The 19,114-nt window shown below is 42.5% G+C and overlaps 1 protein-coding gene across 5 annotated transcripts in view; it reads right to left on the bottom strand.

Annotated features, from left to right (window-relative positions):
• Positions 1-19,114, bottom strand: part of furinb (furin (paired basic amino acid cleaving enzyme) b) — a 198,925-nt gene that overhangs the window by 162,138 nt on the left and 17,673 nt on the right. For all 5 annotated transcript variants that reach the window (XM_052465969.1, XM_052465971.1, XM_052465970.1 and 2 more), the window contains exon 2: positions 8,197-8,511. In XM_052465969.1, the coding sequence (XP_052321929.1) occupies positions 8,197-8,385 (189 nt within the window). In that variant the 5' untranslated portion in view covers positions 8,386-8,511. The remainder of the gene's footprint in view (positions 1-8,196; positions 8,512-19,114) is intronic.

Genomic DNA, 19,114 nt, shown 5'->3' with positions numbered 1-19,114 from the left:
GTGAAATGAACAATAAATGAACAATAAAAATTAACAGTAAACATTACACATACAGAAGTTTCAAAACAATAAAGACATTACAAATGTCATATTATATATATATACAGTGTTGTAACAACGTACAAATGGTTAAAGTACACAAGGGAAAAATAAATAAGCATAAATATGGGTTGTATTTACAATGGTGTTTGTTCTTCACTGGTTACCCTTTTCTTGTGGCACTAGGTCACAAATCTTGCTGCTGTGATTGCACACTGTGGAATTTCACCCAGTATATATGGGAGTTTATCAAAATTGTATTTGTTTTTTAATTCTTTGTGGATCTGTGTAATCTGAGGGAAATGTGTCTCTCTAATATGGTCATACATTGGGCAGGAGGTTAGGAAGTGCATCTCAGTTTCCACCTCATTTTGTGGGCAGTGAGCACATAGCCTGTCTTCTCTTGAGAGGCATGTCTGCCTATGGCGGCCTTTCTCAATAGCAAGGCTATGCTCACTGAGTCTGTACATAGTCAAAGCTTTCCTTAAGTTTGGGTCAGTCACCGTGGTCAGGTATTCTGACACTGTCTACTCTCTATTTAGGGCCAAATAGCATTTCAGTTTGCTCTGTTTTTTTGTGAATTTTTTCCAATTTGTGAAGTAATTATCTTTTTGTTTTCTCATTATTTGGTTGGGTCTAATTGTGCTGCTGTCCTGGGGCTCTGTAGGGTGTGTTTGTGTTTGTGAACAGAGCCCCAGGACCAGCTTGCTTAGGGGACTCTTCTCCAGGTTAATCTCTCTGTAGGTGATGGCTTTGTTATGGAAGGTTTAGGAATCGCTTCCTTTTAGGTGGTTGTAGAATTTAACGGCTCTCACAACCATAAAGGGCAATGGGCTCTATGACTGATTCAAGTATTTCTAGCCAGATCCTAATTGGTATGTAGAATTTTATGTTCCTTTTGATGGCATAGAATGCCCTTCTTGCATTGTCTCTCAGATCGTACACAGCTTTGTGGAAGTTAAGGTATGCCAAGGTATGTATAGTTTTATGTGTGCTCTAGGGTGTCTAGATGGAATTTGTATTTGTGGTCCTGGCGACTGGACCTTTTTTGGAACACGATTATTTTGGTCTTACTGAGATTTACTGTCAGGGCCCAGGTCTGACAGAATCTGTGTAGAAGATCTAGGTGCTGCTGTAGGCCCTCCTTGGTTGGTGACAGAAGCACCAGATAATCAGCAAACAGTAGACATTTGACTTCAGATTCTAGTAGGGTGAGGCTGGGTGCTGCAGACTTTTCTAGTGCCCGCGCCAATTCGTTGATATATATGTTGAAGAGGGTGGGGCTTAAGCTGCATCCCTGTCTTACCCCACGGCTCTGTGGGAAGAAATGTGTGTGTTTTTTGCCAATTTTAACCGCACACTTGTTGTTTGTGTACATGGATTTTATAATGTCGTATGTTTTACCCCCAACAACACTTTCCATCAATTTGTATAGCAGACCCTCATGCCAAATTGAGTCGAAGGCTTTTTTGAAATCAACAAAGCATGAGAAGGCTGCCTTTGTTTTGGTTTGTTTGGTTGTCAATTAGGGTGTGCAGGGTGAATACATGGTCTGTTGTACTACGTCATTTGGTAAAAAGCAAATTTGACATTTGCTCAGTACATTGTTTTCATTGAGGAAATGTATGAGTCTGCTGTTAATGATAATCCAGAGGATTTTCCCAAGGTTACTGTTGACGCATATCCCACGGTAGTTATTGGGGTCAAATTTGGGTGATCAGCCCTTGGTTCCAAATATTGGGGAAGATGCCAGAGCTAAGGATGATGTTAAAGAGTTTTAGTATAGCCAATTGGAATTTGTTGTCTGTATATTTTATAATTTCATTGAGGATACCATCAACACCACAGGCCTTTTTGGTTTGGAGGGTTTTTATTTTGTCCTGTAGCTTATTCAAGGTAATTTGAGAATCCAGTGGGTTCTGGTAGTCTTTAATAGTTGATTCTAAGATTTGTATTTGATCATGTATATGTTTTTGCTCTTTATTCTTTGTTACAGAGCCAAAAAGATTGGAGAAGTGGTTTACCCATATATCTCAATATTGGATAGATAATTCTTTGTGTTGTTGTTTGTTTAGTGTTTTCCAATGTTCCCAGAAGTGGTTAGAGTCTATGAATTCTTCAATTACATTGAGCTGATTTCTGATGTGCTGTTGCTTCTTTTTCCATAGTGTATTTCTGTATTGTTTTAGTGATTCACCACTATCTGTCTCTTCTCTCTCTCTCCGTGTCTGCCCTACACAGACCGGACAAGTAGGCGTGCAGTGGATTATGGTCATTGTAGATAATTGACACATTTTCTGCATTAAACTATGTAGAATATTGGCCTGTTGGAAACTACAACTCCCTACTACATTGCACAGGTGTCACGACTTCCACCGAAGTCGTGTCCTCTCCTTGTTCGGGCGGCGTTCGGCGGTTCCCTGCACACCTGGTTTTCATTCCCCCAATCAATCTACATGTATTTACTCCTCTGTTCTCCATCATGTCTTTGTGTAAGATTGTTTGTGTTACGTGTGTGTTGTTTAATGCGCCAGACCGGTTTGTTTTTTCTGTGGTATTTCACGAAGATGTTTATTATTAAACATTATTCTTGTGACTGTTTTGCGCTTTTTGCACTTTTGCCTCAATAAAGTATGCGCTTGTTCACAAATCTCTGCTTTCCTGAACCTGACTTCGCTACCAGTATGCACACATCTGACAACAGGTGATGTTTGATCTGATTCAATAGAGATTTGATAGAGAAACTGCACAGTGAGCTCACAGAAAAGAACCCAAACAAAATGGAATTCAAATAAATGAACGGACCTCAGTCAATTAGTTGTTTAAAAATAAATAAATAACAGAAATTCCAGTTAATCACTCAGCACTATTTTATACTGATAAGTCTGAGTCTGCCTCAGCATCTGTGGCTAGGAGGGAGGGAGTGACGGGGAAGAGAGGGAAAGAGGAGATCAGAGCGAGAGAGTTAGAAGGAGAGAGAGAGGGAGAGAGAGAGAGAGACTTGATTAAGCTCAAGTCACATCACCACAAGGCGATGATCTGTACCAAGGTTAAAAAAGACAGGCCAATTTAAGTGATTAAAAATCACAATCAAACCCAAAACCACAATCAAACCCCTGCCAGTGCTTCAAGCCCTAGCTTTCTGATTGGATAAGTGTCTGTCTGCCCTGCGCTTTACTGGCAGAGGGTTGGTCTGGGAGATCTACAGGTGTTTCATGCTCTAGACTGGGCACTAACTGGGAATACTGGTGGTAGTGGGGGCTATACCAGAGGGCTGCACAGAGGGAAACGGCATCGGAATCCAATACTATCATTCCCTTGTCCCTGTCAGTCAGAAGTACCTTCATAAAGTGGTCGTGATGAAGACATAAACACAAAACTATCCTCTGTGGGAAAGACTGTGTGTGTGTGTGTGTGTGTGTGTGTGTGTGTGTGTGTGTGTGTGTGTGTGTGTGTGTGTGTGTGTGTGTGTGTGTGTGTGTGTGTGTGTGTGTGTGTGTGTGTGTGTGTGTGTGTGTGTGTGTGTGTGTGTGTGTGTGTGTGTGTGTGTGTGTGAGTGACTGTGTATGTGTGAGTGACTGTGTATGTGTAACTGTGTGTGTGAGAGGCGTGTGTATTTGGCGTATTCATGCATATCAATCTGTGGAGTTTGATTGCTTGAAATATGCATGCACACTGTCTCGGAGCGGAATATTAAGCAATTAATAGCCCTATTCAATTAGGCATTATTTAAGGCTATTATTTGTAATGGCCTTTTTCAATCTATCTATCTTTTTTTTCTCTCTCTCCCTCTCTCCCTCCCTGCCTCTGTCTCTCTCCCTCTGCAGCACAATCCTTTCATAGCACCCCAACAGCAATCCCTGCCAGATTAACTCAATAACTGGTGGTCCTTCTGTGGCACAGTTGGTAGAGCATGGCGCTTGTAACGCCAGGGTAGTGGGTTCGATTCCCGGGACCACCCATACGTAGAATGTATGCACACATGACTGTAAGTCGCTTTGGATAAAAGCGTCTGCTAAATGGCATATATATATATAATAACCAATGAATTCCAATCAAAGCCAGCCGAGAGCGAGACACTACTTTGACAAGTAAACAATCAGAGCCAAGGAGACAATCGAGTGGTGATGGGCTTGACAACGAGAGGCAAATTAACAATATCACATCTCCTCCTATTACTTTATGACAGATGTTAGAATTACTAACATAACAACAGAAAAAACAATTTCTGGTAAATCAAAAAATCAAATCAAATCACATTTTATTTGTCACATGCGCCAAATAAAACAGGTGTAGACCTTACCATGAGGCGGCAGGGTAGCCGAGTGGTTAGAGAATTGGACTAGTAACCGGAAGATTGCAAGTTCAAACCCCTGAGCTGACAAGGTACAAATCTGTCGTTCTGCCCCTGAACAGGCAGTTAACCCACTGTTCCTAGGCCGTCATTGAAAATAAGAATTTGTTCTTAACTGACTTGCCTAGTTAAATAAAGGTTAACAAAATATTCTTACTTACAAGCCCTTAACCAACAATGCAGTTCAAGAAATTGAGTTAAGAAAATATTTACTAAATAAAAAAAAGCACAAAATAACTCAAAAAATACACAACAATAACGAGGATATATAAAGGGGGTACCGGTACTAAGTCAATGTGCGGGGGTACAGGTTAGCCGAGGTAATTTGTAAAGTGACTATGCATAGATAATAAACAGAGAGTAGCAGAAGTGTATAAAAAAAGGATGGAGGGGTCAAGTGTAAATAGTCTGGGTAGCCATTTGATTAATTGTTCAGCAGTCTTATGGCTTGGGGGTATAAGCTGTTAAGGAGTCTTTTGGACCTAGACTTGGCGCTGGAGTCTTTGACAATTTTTTTTGCCTTCCTCTGACACCGCCTAGTATATTGGTCCTGGATGTCAGGAAGCTTGGCCCCAGTGATGTACTGGGCCGTACGCACTACCCTCTGTCGCACCTTACGGTCAGATGCCGAGCAGTTGCCATACCAGGCAGTGATGCAACCGGTCAGGATGCTCTTGATGGTGCAGCTGTAGAACTTTTTGAGGATCTGGAGACCCATGCCAAATCTTTTCAGTCTCCTGAGGTGGGAAAAGTGTTGTTGTGCCCTCTTCACAACTGTCTTGGTGTGTTTGGACCATGATAGTTTGTTAGTAATGTGGACACCAAGGAACTTGAAACTCTCGACCCACTCCACTTCAGCCCCGTCAATGTTAGTGGGGGCCTGTTTGGCCTCCTTTTCCTGTAGTCCATGATCAGCTCTTTTGTCTTGCTCACATTGAGGGAGAGATTGTTACTCTGGCACTACATTTCCAGGTCTCTGACCTCCTCCCTATAGGCTATGTCATCGTTGTCGGTTATCAGGTCTACCACTGCTGTGTCGTCAGCAAACTTAATGATGGTGTTGGAGTCGTGCTTGGCCATGCAGTCGTGGGTGAACAGGGAGTACAGGAGAGGACTAAGCACGCACCCCTGAAGGGCCCCTGGATTGAGGATAAGTGTGGCAGATGTGTTGTTGCCTACCTTTACCGCCTGTGGTAACCACCGGTGGTAATCATTTAGGCAAGTTACCTTCACTTCCTTGGGCACAGGGACTATGGTGGTCTGCTTGAAACATATAGGTATTACAGACCCGGTCAGGTAGAGGATGAAAGTGTCAGTGAAGAAACTTGCAAGTTGGTCCGCGCATGCTTTGAGCACACATCCTGGTAATCCGTCTGCCCCGCGGCTTGGTGAATTTTGACCTGTTTAAAGGTCTTACACACACCGGCTACGGAGAGCGTGATCACAGAACAGCTGGTGCTCTCGTCCAGAACAGCTGGTGCTCTCATGCATTTTTTAGTGTTGCTTGCCTCGAAGAGAGCTTAACCTCTTGGTCCTACCTGGCACGCAGGGGTCCCATCTAGAGCTCTGGAAATGCAAATGCGCTACGCTAAATGCTAATAGTATTAGTTAAAACTCAAACGTTCATTAAAATACACATGCAGGGTATTGAATTAAAGCTACACTCGTTGTGAATCCAGGCAACTAGTCAGATTTTTAAAATGCTTTTCGGCGAAAGCATGAGAAGCTATTATCTGATAGCATGTAACACCCCAAAAGACCCGCAGGGGACGTAAACAAAATAATTTGCATAGTCGTCGCTACACAAACCGCACAAATAAAATATAAAACATTCACTTTGACCATCTTCTTTGTTGGCACTCCTAGATGTCCCATAATCACTATTGGGTCTTTTTTTTCCGATTAAATCGGTCCATATATAGCCTAGATATCGATCTATGAAGACTGTGTGATAAACGGAAAAAAATAGTGTTTCATAACGTAACGTCATTTTTTAAAATTCAAAAAGTCGACGATAAACTTTCACAAAATACTTCGAAATACTTTTGTAATGCAACTTTAGTTATTAGTACACGTTAATAAGCGATAAAATTCATCAGGAGGCGATGTCAATTCTATAGGTGTCTGTTTCGAAAAAATGTCTTGGAGAGAGCTCGACCAAAACATCCGGTCGGAGACCGGAGGGAATCGATTCCCTTGATTCGGTTAGACCAAGAATCAATTGCGAATCAAATGACAAGACTCTAGACAACGTGTGGAAGCTGTAGGCACTGCAACCTCGGCCTCATTTAATTCGATTCACTTTGAACAATTCCTTGAAGTCGCGGATGGATATTTTTTTCCATTTTCAGTGATCAGATATTCCTGCACTTTTCGATGAAACGCACATTCTGTTATAGTCACAGCCGTGATTTAACCAGTTTTATAAACGTCTGAGTGTTTTCTATCCACACATACTAATCATATGCATATACTATATTCCTGGCCTGAGTAGCAGGGCGCTGAAATGTTGCGCGATTTTTAACAGAATGTTCGAAAAAGTAGAGGGTCGACTTAACAGGTTAAAAGGCATCTAGCTCATCTGGTAGGCTCGAGTCACTGATGCTTTGCCTGTTTAATGGTTTGTCTAAGGGCATAGCAGGATTTGTTATGAGCATCCGGATTACTGTCCCGCTCATTGAAAGCGGCAGCAGTAATCCATGGCTTCTGATTGGGAAATGTACGTATGGTCACTGTGGGGACAATGTCATCGATGCACTTTTTGATGAAGCTGGTGACTGAAGTGGTATACTCCTCAATGCCATTGGATGAATCCCGGATCATTTTCCAGTCTGCGCTAGCAAAACAGTCCTCAAGACAGAAGCTGCATGGACAGCAACATAAAGAAAGCAGAAGATAAGCCTAAATTAAGTTTGCAAACCGCTCTGAAAATCCTATTTTCGGGGGGTGAAGGAAGGTTTGGGAGTTCAGAACCTCCTATGCATGTATTCCCACGGAAGAATCCAGACGGCTGTTCAGTGGTGTGTGTAGTGAAGCTCACTGCATGCATACGTGAATATAGAGTAAAGTCTACTGCGGAACAACTGAACTGTGATTGAAAAGATGAAGTAGTAGAAGGACTACTAACTGCCAATAACAAAGCACATAACCGGGGAGTCCAGAGAAATATATACTAATGATCAACATGTGTGGGCGTGTGTGTGTTTATGAAAAAGGATCAAATTCCAATTGACTCAAACACACAAACAGCCGCACACACAAATTCTCCCTCTCCCCTGCTCTCTCCACAAAGCGAGGGATATGGAAGGAGGCTGAGGCTCAAAAGAGGACAGGACACTAGACAGGCTAGTCTCAGACTAACCTGCTTGTTTCTTTTCCCCAATTACAATCATACTTCCCCTGTAATCCTAAAATAACTCTTTCCTAGGATGCTCCATATAGAACCCAGAGTAAACAGACTGCCCAGCTGTGTGTTGGGCAGAGGCACGTAAACTACCACACACAGACACAGACACACACACATATGCATGGTATGGTGTGCCCCAATTAACAAGAAGAAGTGCAGGCTTTAGTTGCCAGCTATCGGCTGAACTCAAGGGATGGACGAGCCATGAAATGCACTCTCAAAACATGAGGGCTTATAGGCTGTTATGTCTTTATGTGTCTTGTTGTGCATTGAAGCCTGTTGAGCAGGTTGTCACTGACAATAGAACAGGGCTTCAACTGACCACAGATGCAAGGCATAGACAGGTCATACACTCTGACTAGAGAGGCTCCACAGAGTCCACTGCTGTGCTACTCACATTGCCGTGGTTGATGAAACCATGTTTCCTGGAGATGCGGTCAGCCTCTTGTGGTCCTCCCTCTATATGGACTGCCCAGGTGTTAGTGTAGACCTCCTCGGCTGTGGTCGGTTCAGCAGTAAACTCCAGTGCTAAGGACAGGAGACCCAGGAGAGTCCCAAGCTGCAGCAGGGCCAGCCTGGCATCCATGAAAAGGAGAGCAGGGGCACCGGACAGAGGCACTCTGGGGCACTCCGTCTGTCTGGGGTGGAGAAGTCTCACTGCTTACCAGTCACAGCCCTGAGCTCCCTCACAGCAGACAAGTAGAGCAGTGACCTGGAGAAAAAGAGGGGGGAAAAACACACATTTGCATATGTACACACACACACAGGTACAGTTGAAGTCAGAAGTTTACATACACTTATGTTGGAGTCATTAAAACTTGTTTTTCAACCACTCCACAAATTTCTTGTTACCAAACTATAGTTTTAGCAAGTAGGTTAGGATTTGGATGAAAAGCGTGCCAAAATTAAACTGCCATCTACTCAGGCCCAGAAGATAGGATATGCATATAATTGATTTGGATAGAAAAGACTCTAAAGTTTCCAAAACTGTTAAAATAGTTTCTGTGAGTATAACGGAAGTGATTGGGCAGGCGAAAACCTGAGAAAAATCCATTCAGGAAGTAGGATTTTTTAAAAAGTTTTCTATTCAATGCCCTTACAGTATCCATTGATTTAGGACTCAAATTGCAGTTTCTATGCCATCCACTAGATGTCAACGGTCTATAGAAATTGTTTCAGGCTTGTATTATAAAAATGAGGAGGTAAGAGCAGTCTGAATGAGTGGACGCTGCCGTGTCACAGAGCTTTTTCATGCGCGTGACCGAGAGAGTTGATGACGTTATTGTCCGTTTGAAATATTATCGATTATTTAGGCTAAAAACAACCTGAGAATTGATTATGAACATCGTTTGAAATGTTTCTACGAACTTTATGGATACTATTTGGATTTATTGTCTGCCTGGTGTTACTGTGTTTGAGCCAGTGGATTACTGAAGAAAACGCGCAAATAAAATTGAGTTTTTGGATTTAAAGAGACTTTATAGAAAAAAATGAACATTTATTGAAAAAATGTATGTCTTCTGAGTGCAACCATATGAAGACCATCAAAGGTAGGTGATTAATTGCATCTCTATTTCTGACTTGTGTAAGTAACTCTTTTACTTGGCTGGTTACTGTTTGTAATGATTTGTCTGCTGGGCTATGTTCTCAAATAATCGTACGGTATGCTTTCACCGTAAAGCATTTTTGAAATCTGACACCGTGGTTGGATTCACAAGAAGTTAATATTTAAACCTATGTAAAATAGTTGTATATTTTCTGAATTATTGTAATGAGTATTTCTGTATTTGAATTTGGCGCTCTGCAATCTCACTGTATGTTGACCAGGTGGGACGCTAGCGTCCCATATACCCTAGAGAGGTTAAACAGCAGTGAAATCCACAGTGAAATGAGTCCTATATCGACGCAACCTGAAAGGCCGCTCAGCAAGGAAGAAGCCATTGCTCCAAAACCACCATAAAAAAGCCAGACTACGGTTTGCAACTGAATATGGGGACAAAGATAAGTACTTTTTGGAGAAATGTCCTCTGGTCTGATGAAACAAAAATAGAACTGTTTGGCCATAATGACCATCATTATGTTTGCAGGCAAAAGGGGGAGGCTTGCAAGCCGAAGAACACCAACCGTGAAGCACGGGGGTGGCAGTATCATGTTGTGGGGGTGCTTTGCTTCAGGAGGGTCTGGTGCATTTCACAAAATAGATGGTATCATGAGGGAGGAAAATGATGTGGATATATTGAAGCAAAATCTCAAGACATTAGTCAGGAAGTTAAAGCTTGGTCGCAAATGGGTCTTCTGAATGGACAATGACCCCCAGCATACTTCCAAAGTTGTGGCAAAATGGACAACAAAGTCAAGGTATTGGAGTGACCATCACAAAGTTCTGACCTCAATCCTATAGAAAATGTGTTTAGAATGTGTATAGAACAAGCGAGCAAGGAGGCCTATAAACCTGACTCAGTTACACCAGCTTTGTCAGGAGGAATGGACCAAAATGCACCCAACTTATTGTGGGAAGCTTGTGGAAGGCTATCCGAAACGTTTGACCCAAGTTAAACAATTTAAAGGCAATGCTACCAAATACTAACTGAGTGTATGTAAACTTCTGACCTACTGGAATGTGATGAAAGAAATAAAAGCTGAAATAAATCATTCTCTCTACTATTATTTTGACATTTGACATTCTTAAAATAAAGTGGTGATCCTAACTGACGTAAGACAGGGATTTTTTTGACTAGAATTAAGTATCAGGAAATGTGAAAAACTGAGTTTAAATGTATTTAGCTAAGGTGTATGTAAACTTCCGACTTCAACTGTACTTGCTCACTCAATGTGCACACATGACACATGCCAGAGCACAGAGCAAAAATAGGAGACCACAGACCACAGCATGCATAGAAAGAATTTGTTTTCTTCCAACACAGTTTCTCCTTCGAGAGATAGAAACAGAGGCTCTATTTGACATCTTTCTGTTGTTAAAGAGGCTACAACAGCATCAGGGACTTTTTCAAAAGTGTTTGTGCTGTACTTAAAAACACCAGAAATAGTACTCATCTAAAAAACAAGTCGAGCCGTAATTGTATTTAGAGAGAGTTTCAGATGAGTGCGAAAGAACAGGATCAAGAGAGTAGGTTTGCTTGCAAGAGAAGTCCTACTGTGCGAAGGCAGCTTGCGTTGTTCTGTTTTTTTGTTTGTTTGTTCAGGCTTAGTTGTGATCTGTCATATGGGGGAGAGTTAAGCTGTGATTTGTGCTGAGGCTGCGCTATCTAAAAACAGAGTGGGTAAAGCTCTATCTCTCCCCTGAGAGCCCTCACTCTGTCCAGGCATCATAGATGGGCTTTCAGTTAGACACAGACAGCCTAATGAGAATAGAGACTCAGGAAACCCCCGAGGCATAGCTTACGGAGATGATACAGTCTTAGCTGTTCATGTGTCTGCTCTGTGCTGTCTGGACCTAGGGATGGGTATTGCCAGGGACCTCACGATACGATATTATCACAACACTCAGGTGCTGATACGATGTGTATTGCGATTCTCACGATTCTATATGTATTGCGATTCGATACTGTGATCACCTCTCCGTAGCTGATGTGAGGAAGACTTTAAACAGGTCAACATTTAAGGCAGCGTGTCAGACGGATTACCAGGACATGTACTGAGAGCATGCGTGGACAAACTGGAAAGTGTCTTCACTGACATTTTCAACCTCTCCCTGACCAAATCTGTAATGCCTACATGTTTAAAGCAGACCACCATAGTCCCTGTGCCCAAGAAAGCGAAGGTAACCTGACAAAATGACTACAGCACCGCAGCACTCACGTCAGTTCATTAGAACGTGCGTTGAAGATGTCGTTCCCATAGCAACGATTAAAACATTCCCTAACCAGAAACCGTGGATTGATGGCAGCATTCGCGTGAAACTGAAAGCGCGAACCACTGCTTTTAATCAGAGCAAGGTGACTGGTAACATGACCGAATACAAACAGTGCAGCTATTCCCTCCGCAAGGCTATCAAACAAGCTAAGCGTCAGTATAGAGACAAAGTAGAATCTCAATTCAACGGCTCAGACACAAGAGGTATGTGGCAGGGTCTACAGTCAATCACGGACTACAAGAAGAAAACCAGCCCAGTCACGGACCAGGATGTCTTGCTCCCAGGCAGACTAAATAACTTTTTTTGCCCGCTTTGAGGACAATACAGTGCCACTGACACGGCCTGCAACGAAAACATACGGACTCTCCTTCACTGCAGCCGAGGTGAGTAAAACATTTAAACGTGTTAACCCTCGCAAGGCTGCAGGCCCAGACGGCATCCCCAGCCGCGCCCTCAGAGCATGCGCAGACCAGCGGGCCGGTGTGTTTACGGACATATTCAATCAATCCCTATACCAGTCTGCTGTTCCCACATGCTTCAAGAGGGCCACCATTGTTCCTGTTCCCAAGAAAGCTAAGGTAACTGAGCTAAAAGACTACCGCCCCGTAGCACTCACTTCCGTCATCATGAAGTGCTTTGAGAGACTAGTCAAGGACCATATCACCTCCACCCTTCCTGACACCATAGACCCACTCCAATTTGCTTACCGCCCAAATAGGTCCATAGACGATGCAATCTCAACCACACTGCACACTGCCCTAACCCATCTGGACAAGAGGAATACCTGTGAGAATGTGAGAATGCTGTTCATCGACTACAGCTCGGCATTCAACACCATAGTACCCTCCAAGCTCGTCATCAAGCTCGAGACCCTGGGTCTCGACCCCGCCCTGTGCAACTGGGTACTGGACTTCCTGACGGGCTGCCCCCAGGTGGTGAGGGTAGGCAACAACATCTCCACCCCGCTGATCCTCAACAATGGGGCCCCACAAGGGTGCGTTCTGAGCCCTCTCCTGTACTCCCTGTTCACCCACGACTGCGTGGCCATGCACGCCTCCAACTCAATCATCAACTTTGCGGACGACACAACAGTGGTAGGCTTGATTACCAACAACGACGAGACGGCCTACAGGGAGGAGGTGAGGGCCCTCGGAGTGTGGTATCAGGAAAATAACCTCACACTCAACGTCAACAAAACTAAGGAGATGATTGTGGACTTCAGGAAACAGCAGAGGGAACACCCCCCCTATCCACATCGATGGAACAGTAGTGGAGAGGGTAGTAAGTTTTAAGTTCCTCGGCATACACATCACAGACAAACTGAATTGGTCCACTCACACAGACAGCATCGTGAAGAAGGCGCAGCAGCGCCTCTTCAACCTCAGGAGGCTGAAGAAATTTGGCTTGTCACCAAAAGCACTCACAAACTTCTAGAGATGCACAATCGAGAGCATCCTGGCGGGCTGTATCACCGCCTGGTACGGCAACTGCTCCGCCCACAACCGTAAGGCTCTCCAGAGGGTAGTGAGGTCTGCACAACGCATCACCGGGGGCAAACTACCTGCCCTCCAGGACACCTACACCACCCGATGTTACAGGAAGGCCATAAAGATCATCAAGGACAACAACCACCAACCACCAGCCAACAGCCACTGCCTGTTCACCCCGCTATCATCCAGAAGGCGAGGTCAGTACAGGTGCATCAAAGCTGGGACCGAGAGACTGAAAAACAACTTCTATCTCAAGGCCATCAGACTGTTAAACAGCCACCACTAACATTGAGTGGCTGCTGCCAACACACTGACTCAACTCCAGCCACTTTAATAATAGGAATTGATGGGAAATTATGTAAAATATATCACTAGCCACTTTAAACAATGCTACCTAATATAATGTTACATACCCTACATTATTCATCTCATATGTATACGTATATACTGTACTCTATCATCTACTGCATACTTATGTAATACATGTATCACTAGCCACTTTAACTATGCCACTTTGTTTACATACTCATCTCGTATGTATATACTGTACTCGATACCATCTACTGTATCTTGCCTATGCTGCTCTGTACCATCACTCATTCATATATCTTTATGTACATATTCTTTATCCCCTTACACTGTGTATAAGACAGTAGTTTTGGAATTGTTAGTTAGATTACTTGTTGGTTATTACTGCATTGTCGGAACTAGAAGCACAAGCATTTCGCTACACTCGCATTAACATCTGCTAACCATGTGTATGTGACAAATAAAATTGGATTTTGATTTGATTTGATTTGAGTAGCCATGAAAGGCTGGTCATGGCTCAAATCAACACCATAATCCCGGACACCCTAAAGCCACTCCAATTTGCATACCGCCCCAACAGATACAAAAATGCCCACAAAGCTCATCACTAAGCTAAGGACCCTGAGACGAAACACCTCCCGCTACAACTGGATCCTGGACTTCCGCCCCTAGGTGGTAAGGGTAGGCAACAACACATCTGTCACGCTGAGTCTCAACACTGGGGACCCTCAGGGGTGTGTGCTTAGTCCTCTAATGTGTTCCCTGTTCACCCACGATTGCGTGGCCAAGCACGACTCCAACACCATCATTAAGTTTGCTGACGACACAACAGTGGTAGGCCTGATAACTGACAAAGATGACATAGCCTATAGGGAGGAGCTCAGAGACCTGGCAGTGTGGTGCCAGGACAACAACCTCTCCCTTATTGTGAGCAAGACAAAGGAGCTGATCATGGACTATAGGAAATGGAGGGGCCCCCATTAACATCAACAGGCTGAAGTAGAGCGCGTTGAGAGTTCCTCGACTAACCTGTACCCCCGCACATTGACTCGTTACCGGTCCCCCTGTATATCGCCTCATTATTGTTATTTTTTACTTTAGTAACTCTATTTTCTTATAACTGCACTTTTGTTAAAGAGGACTGGACCCTTTTTTTCAATTTCCGCCTAATTTGACATACCCAAATCTAACTGCCTGTAGCTCAAGACCTGAAGCAAGGATATGCATATTCTTGATACCACTTGAAAGGAAACAGGTTTGTGGAAATGTGAAATGAATGTAGGATATATAATATAACACATTAGATCTAGTAAAAGATAATACATCTTTGAAATGCAACAGAAAGGCCATACATTGAGATAGGATTCTAGGTGTAATTTAGATGTTGTCCACTCGCAGTGTGTGTGCAAAGTTTCAGATTGATACAGTGAATAATTAGTTCACTACACAATATTTTGTATCAAGTCTGCCAGGAGTTTGCCCAAATGTGCCGAATTAGTCAATTTATACATTTTCAAGTAAATACCTATAGAGAACATACAAAAATGATATTATAATAAAAATTAAAAAAAGTTTACATACTCCCAGGAATGTCATACTTGATGGATCATTAGCTTCCCTACAGAAAATAGACTAACTTTTACACATCTAACCGCCGGGTGTGTTGGGTGTGGAGACGGAGACAGCAGTGGGGTCAAACTGTTCCTATATTTTAATATAAAAAATGTATTTTCTTAAACATAGCTATGCTACATTTTATCTCTGGGACCCTCAGGATGACAAATTAGAGCAAGTTTACTGAATGTAAGTACATTTATTTACCTTCAGAGGTGAACGTATCAAACCAGTTGCCTTGATAAAAGTGTTTTGTTGTTGTACACTATCCTCAAACAATAGCATGGCATTTTTGTCTGTAATAGCTACTGTAAATTGGTTATTGTAAGTTAGATTAACAAGAATGTAAGCTTTCTGCCTATATAAGACATGTTGGCAGTTGTTTACAATGTCCTTCTAGTCACATTATCGCATATTGAGCAACAACTGCCCCGGTTTAGGAACACCAATCCCTTAGAGGTTTAAGGGCTTGTAAGTAAGCATTTCACGGTAAGGTTTACACCTTTATTATTCGGCACATGTGACAAATACTATTATTGAAATTATACGTTCCAAACATATTGCTCAACATATGACTTCTGCAGAGGGACAAGAAAGAGCCATGAGAAAATGAGTTTTGATCAGTCATATAAATAAAAGTGCTGAAAACAAATTGGCTCCCTATTTCAAAAGAAGATGGAGAACAAGATATGAAGGAAAATACTGGAGTTGGTGCAGGTACAGCCAACTAGCGCAATTATTGTTTTTGCCATATTGTCAAAACGTTACAATATATCATCAAAAATAATATCCCAATATGTAACTGTATAAATGTTTACCTGGACTACCTGGACCACACATTATTCAAACAGTTGAAGGCAATTTATTTATAATGATTAGTCTTTAGGTGGAGTCACACAACCATTGGTTTCCCACAGTCCCAGGGTGATCATTAAAATCTGGATCTGTCCAAAAAACATTTCACTAAACATCAAGGACACCGCGTTCCTTAACTTTAATTGGGAGGATCTGTTGCAGGTTGCAGGTTGCAGGTTACACTAAGGCTATGGCTGGGCGATACAGAGAATTAATAAGATTAATTCGAATGTATGTTTTTGCACGATATTCCAAATGCCTGTATCGCAAGAATCAAGGTTTTGTTATTTTTCATTTTTATGAACGTTTATGTCCGCTTTTTCTCATGCTGTATTTTTGTTCTTATTTCCTTTGCTCTTCTTTGCTGTGTGCACCTTCCCATTTACACCAGAGATCTGTATATAATGACAAGACGCACATCTCCGCCCTAACAATGGGAGTCGTTGTCCCAAAGGCGGGAAGGCAGACTACAAACTTAGGTCCAAAATAAGCACATATAAACGCATTGGCCTAATGCTGGACAGATTTTAGTGCTTCGCCTCTTCCTCTATGGTTATTCCCTGATCCACCTCTACGCAGACGACACCATTCTATATACTTCCGGCCCGTCCTTGGACACTGTGCTATCTAACCTCCAAACGAGTTTCAATGCCATACAACACTCCTTCCGTGGTCTCCACCTGCTCTTAAACGCTAGTAAAACCAAATGCATGCTTTTCAACCGTTCGCTGCCTGCACCCGCACGCCTGACTAGCATCACCACCCTGGATGGTTCCGACCTTGAATATGTGGACATCTATAAGTACCTAGGTGTCTGGCTAGACTGTAAATTCTCCTTCCACACTCATATCAAACATCTCCAATCGAAAATCAAATCTAGAGTCGGCTTTCTATTCCGCAACAAAGCCTCCTTCACTCACGCCGCCAAACTTACCCTAGTAAAACTGACTATCCTACCGATCCTCGACTTTGGCGATGTCATCTACAAAATATCTTCCAAAACTCTACACAGCAAACTGGATGCAGTTTATCACAGTGCCATCCGTTTTGTCACTAAAGCACCTTATACCACCCACCACTGCGACCTGCTCTAGTCGGCTGGCCCTCGCTACATATTCGTCGCCAGACCCGCTGGCTCCAGGTCATCTACAAGTCCATGCTAGGTAAAGCTCAGCCTTATCTCAGTTCACTGGTCACGATGGCAACACCCACCCGTAGCACGCGCTCCAGCAGGTGTATCTCACTGATCATCCCTAAAGCCAACACCTCATTTGGCCACCTTTCGTTCCAGTTCTCTGCTTCCTGTGACTGGAACGAATTGCAAAAATCGCTGAAGTTGGAGACTTTTATCTCCCTCACCAACTTCAAACATCTGCTATCTGAGCAGCTAACCGATCGCTGCAGCTGTACATAGTCTATCGGTATATAGCCCACCAATTTTTACCTACCTCATCCCCATACTGTTTTTATTTATTTACTTTTCTGCTCTTTTGCACACCAATATCTCTACCTGTACATGACCATCTGATCATTTATCACTCCAGTGTTAATCTGCAAAATTGTAATTATTCGCCTACCTCCTCATGCCTTTTGCACACAATGTATATAGACTCTCTTTTTTTCTACTGTGTTATTGACTTGTTAATTGTTTACTCCATGTGTAACTTTGTGTTGTCTGTTCACACTGCTATGCTTTATCTTGGCCAGGTTGCAGTTGCAAATGAGAACTTGTTCTCAACTAGCCTACCTGGTTAGATAAAGGTGAAATAAATAAATTAAATAAAAAGTGTATCAAATACTTGTTCTCCCCACTATAGATATACATTTTTTTTTAAATATACCATTGATATTCCCCGCAAACCTTATCACCCCTTCCCCAATTGGAGTAAACTAATAACACAACACTAAACAATAACACTTACATGCTGACCAGACCAGACACGTCGCGTGCGCGAGTGTTGCAAAATATATTTAGAAATCCATGTTATTCAATTATTGCACCCACACTGCTCGCGCGCGCCAACGAGCATCTGCATTGCCAAGGGCTAAAATAGAAGTAATTCCTATTTCTGACGCAGATCGCACCACAAGTCCTGCCTCTCCCATCTCCTCATTGGTTTATAGAAGCAGGTACAAACGTGCCATCTCCTCATTGGTTATACCCATGTGGGTGATTTCAAGGCAAACTTTTTTGCCGGCTGTCGTGGTAATACTATGAAAGTTTACATGCCAATCACCATATAAGTTCAAAGATGAAAAAGCCTGGAAGGAGGAGAGATAACTAGAAACGATTCGGTTTTATGTGTGGTTTAATTGTCGGAGTAGAGGACCTTGTGCATTTCAGGTAAAATAACAACTCAATGTTCATATCCCAGGACAAATTAGCTAGCTACAGCAAGCTAGCTACATAGGACAAATTAGCTAGCATGTGCAAGATAGCTAGCTAAATTGCCATACATGTTTAATGCTTTTCGACCTGTGCCCAAATTAATGTAATTGGTTCAGAATTTGTTTTGATATTTTAACATGCGTGTCGTGATCGCGTTTGGTGTAAGGGGGACAAAATAGATGTATGCACGATGGCGCACGATGGCACACGATGTCGCACACGCGCAGCCGGTTTTGGTTCAGTGTTAGGCTTCTACCTTCAGTTTATACATATTATACACATTTTACAGACACAATCTATTTTACAATAGTTATATTTTGTTTGTTTTAGTCCTTCCTCTAATTCTGATGTCCATCCAGTTTGATTTCGATTTGTAACTGTGCTATTTCACTACATTTCTGAATCTATATTCATTTTTCAGACCCCATATGTTTTACATTGGTTATCTTGTTATTAGTCCCACCCTTCAGCTCCATTCAATCCCTCCCATCTATCTCTTAACACCATCCATTTTGTATTTATATTTGCCATATATTTTTCAACTGTGCTGTGATGCTTCACAAAAGTACTGAACCTTTCAACTCTCATAGCTTCTACAGACTGTTAAAGATAAACATTTTTGCTAAAATAATGATTATATTATTGATTGATTGACTATGACTTTTCAAATCACCCAGTATTGCTAACAGCAGCATTAGTTCTGGGCAAATGTTGCAATTCTTCAGCCATTCTGGACCTGTGACCAAAAACAAGTTCATATGGACAGTACCAAAATAAGTGATCT

Source organism: Oncorhynchus keta, chromosome 17 (assembly GCF_023373465.1).
Source record: "Oncorhynchus keta strain PuntledgeMale-10-30-2019 chromosome 17, Oket_V2, whole genome shotgun sequence".
Classification (NCBI taxonomy): Eukaryota; Metazoa; Chordata; class Actinopteri; order Salmoniformes; family Salmonidae; genus Oncorhynchus; species Oncorhynchus keta.
Note: the sequence above shows the minus strand (reverse complement) of the source record. Positions and strands in the feature narration are given on the sequence as shown.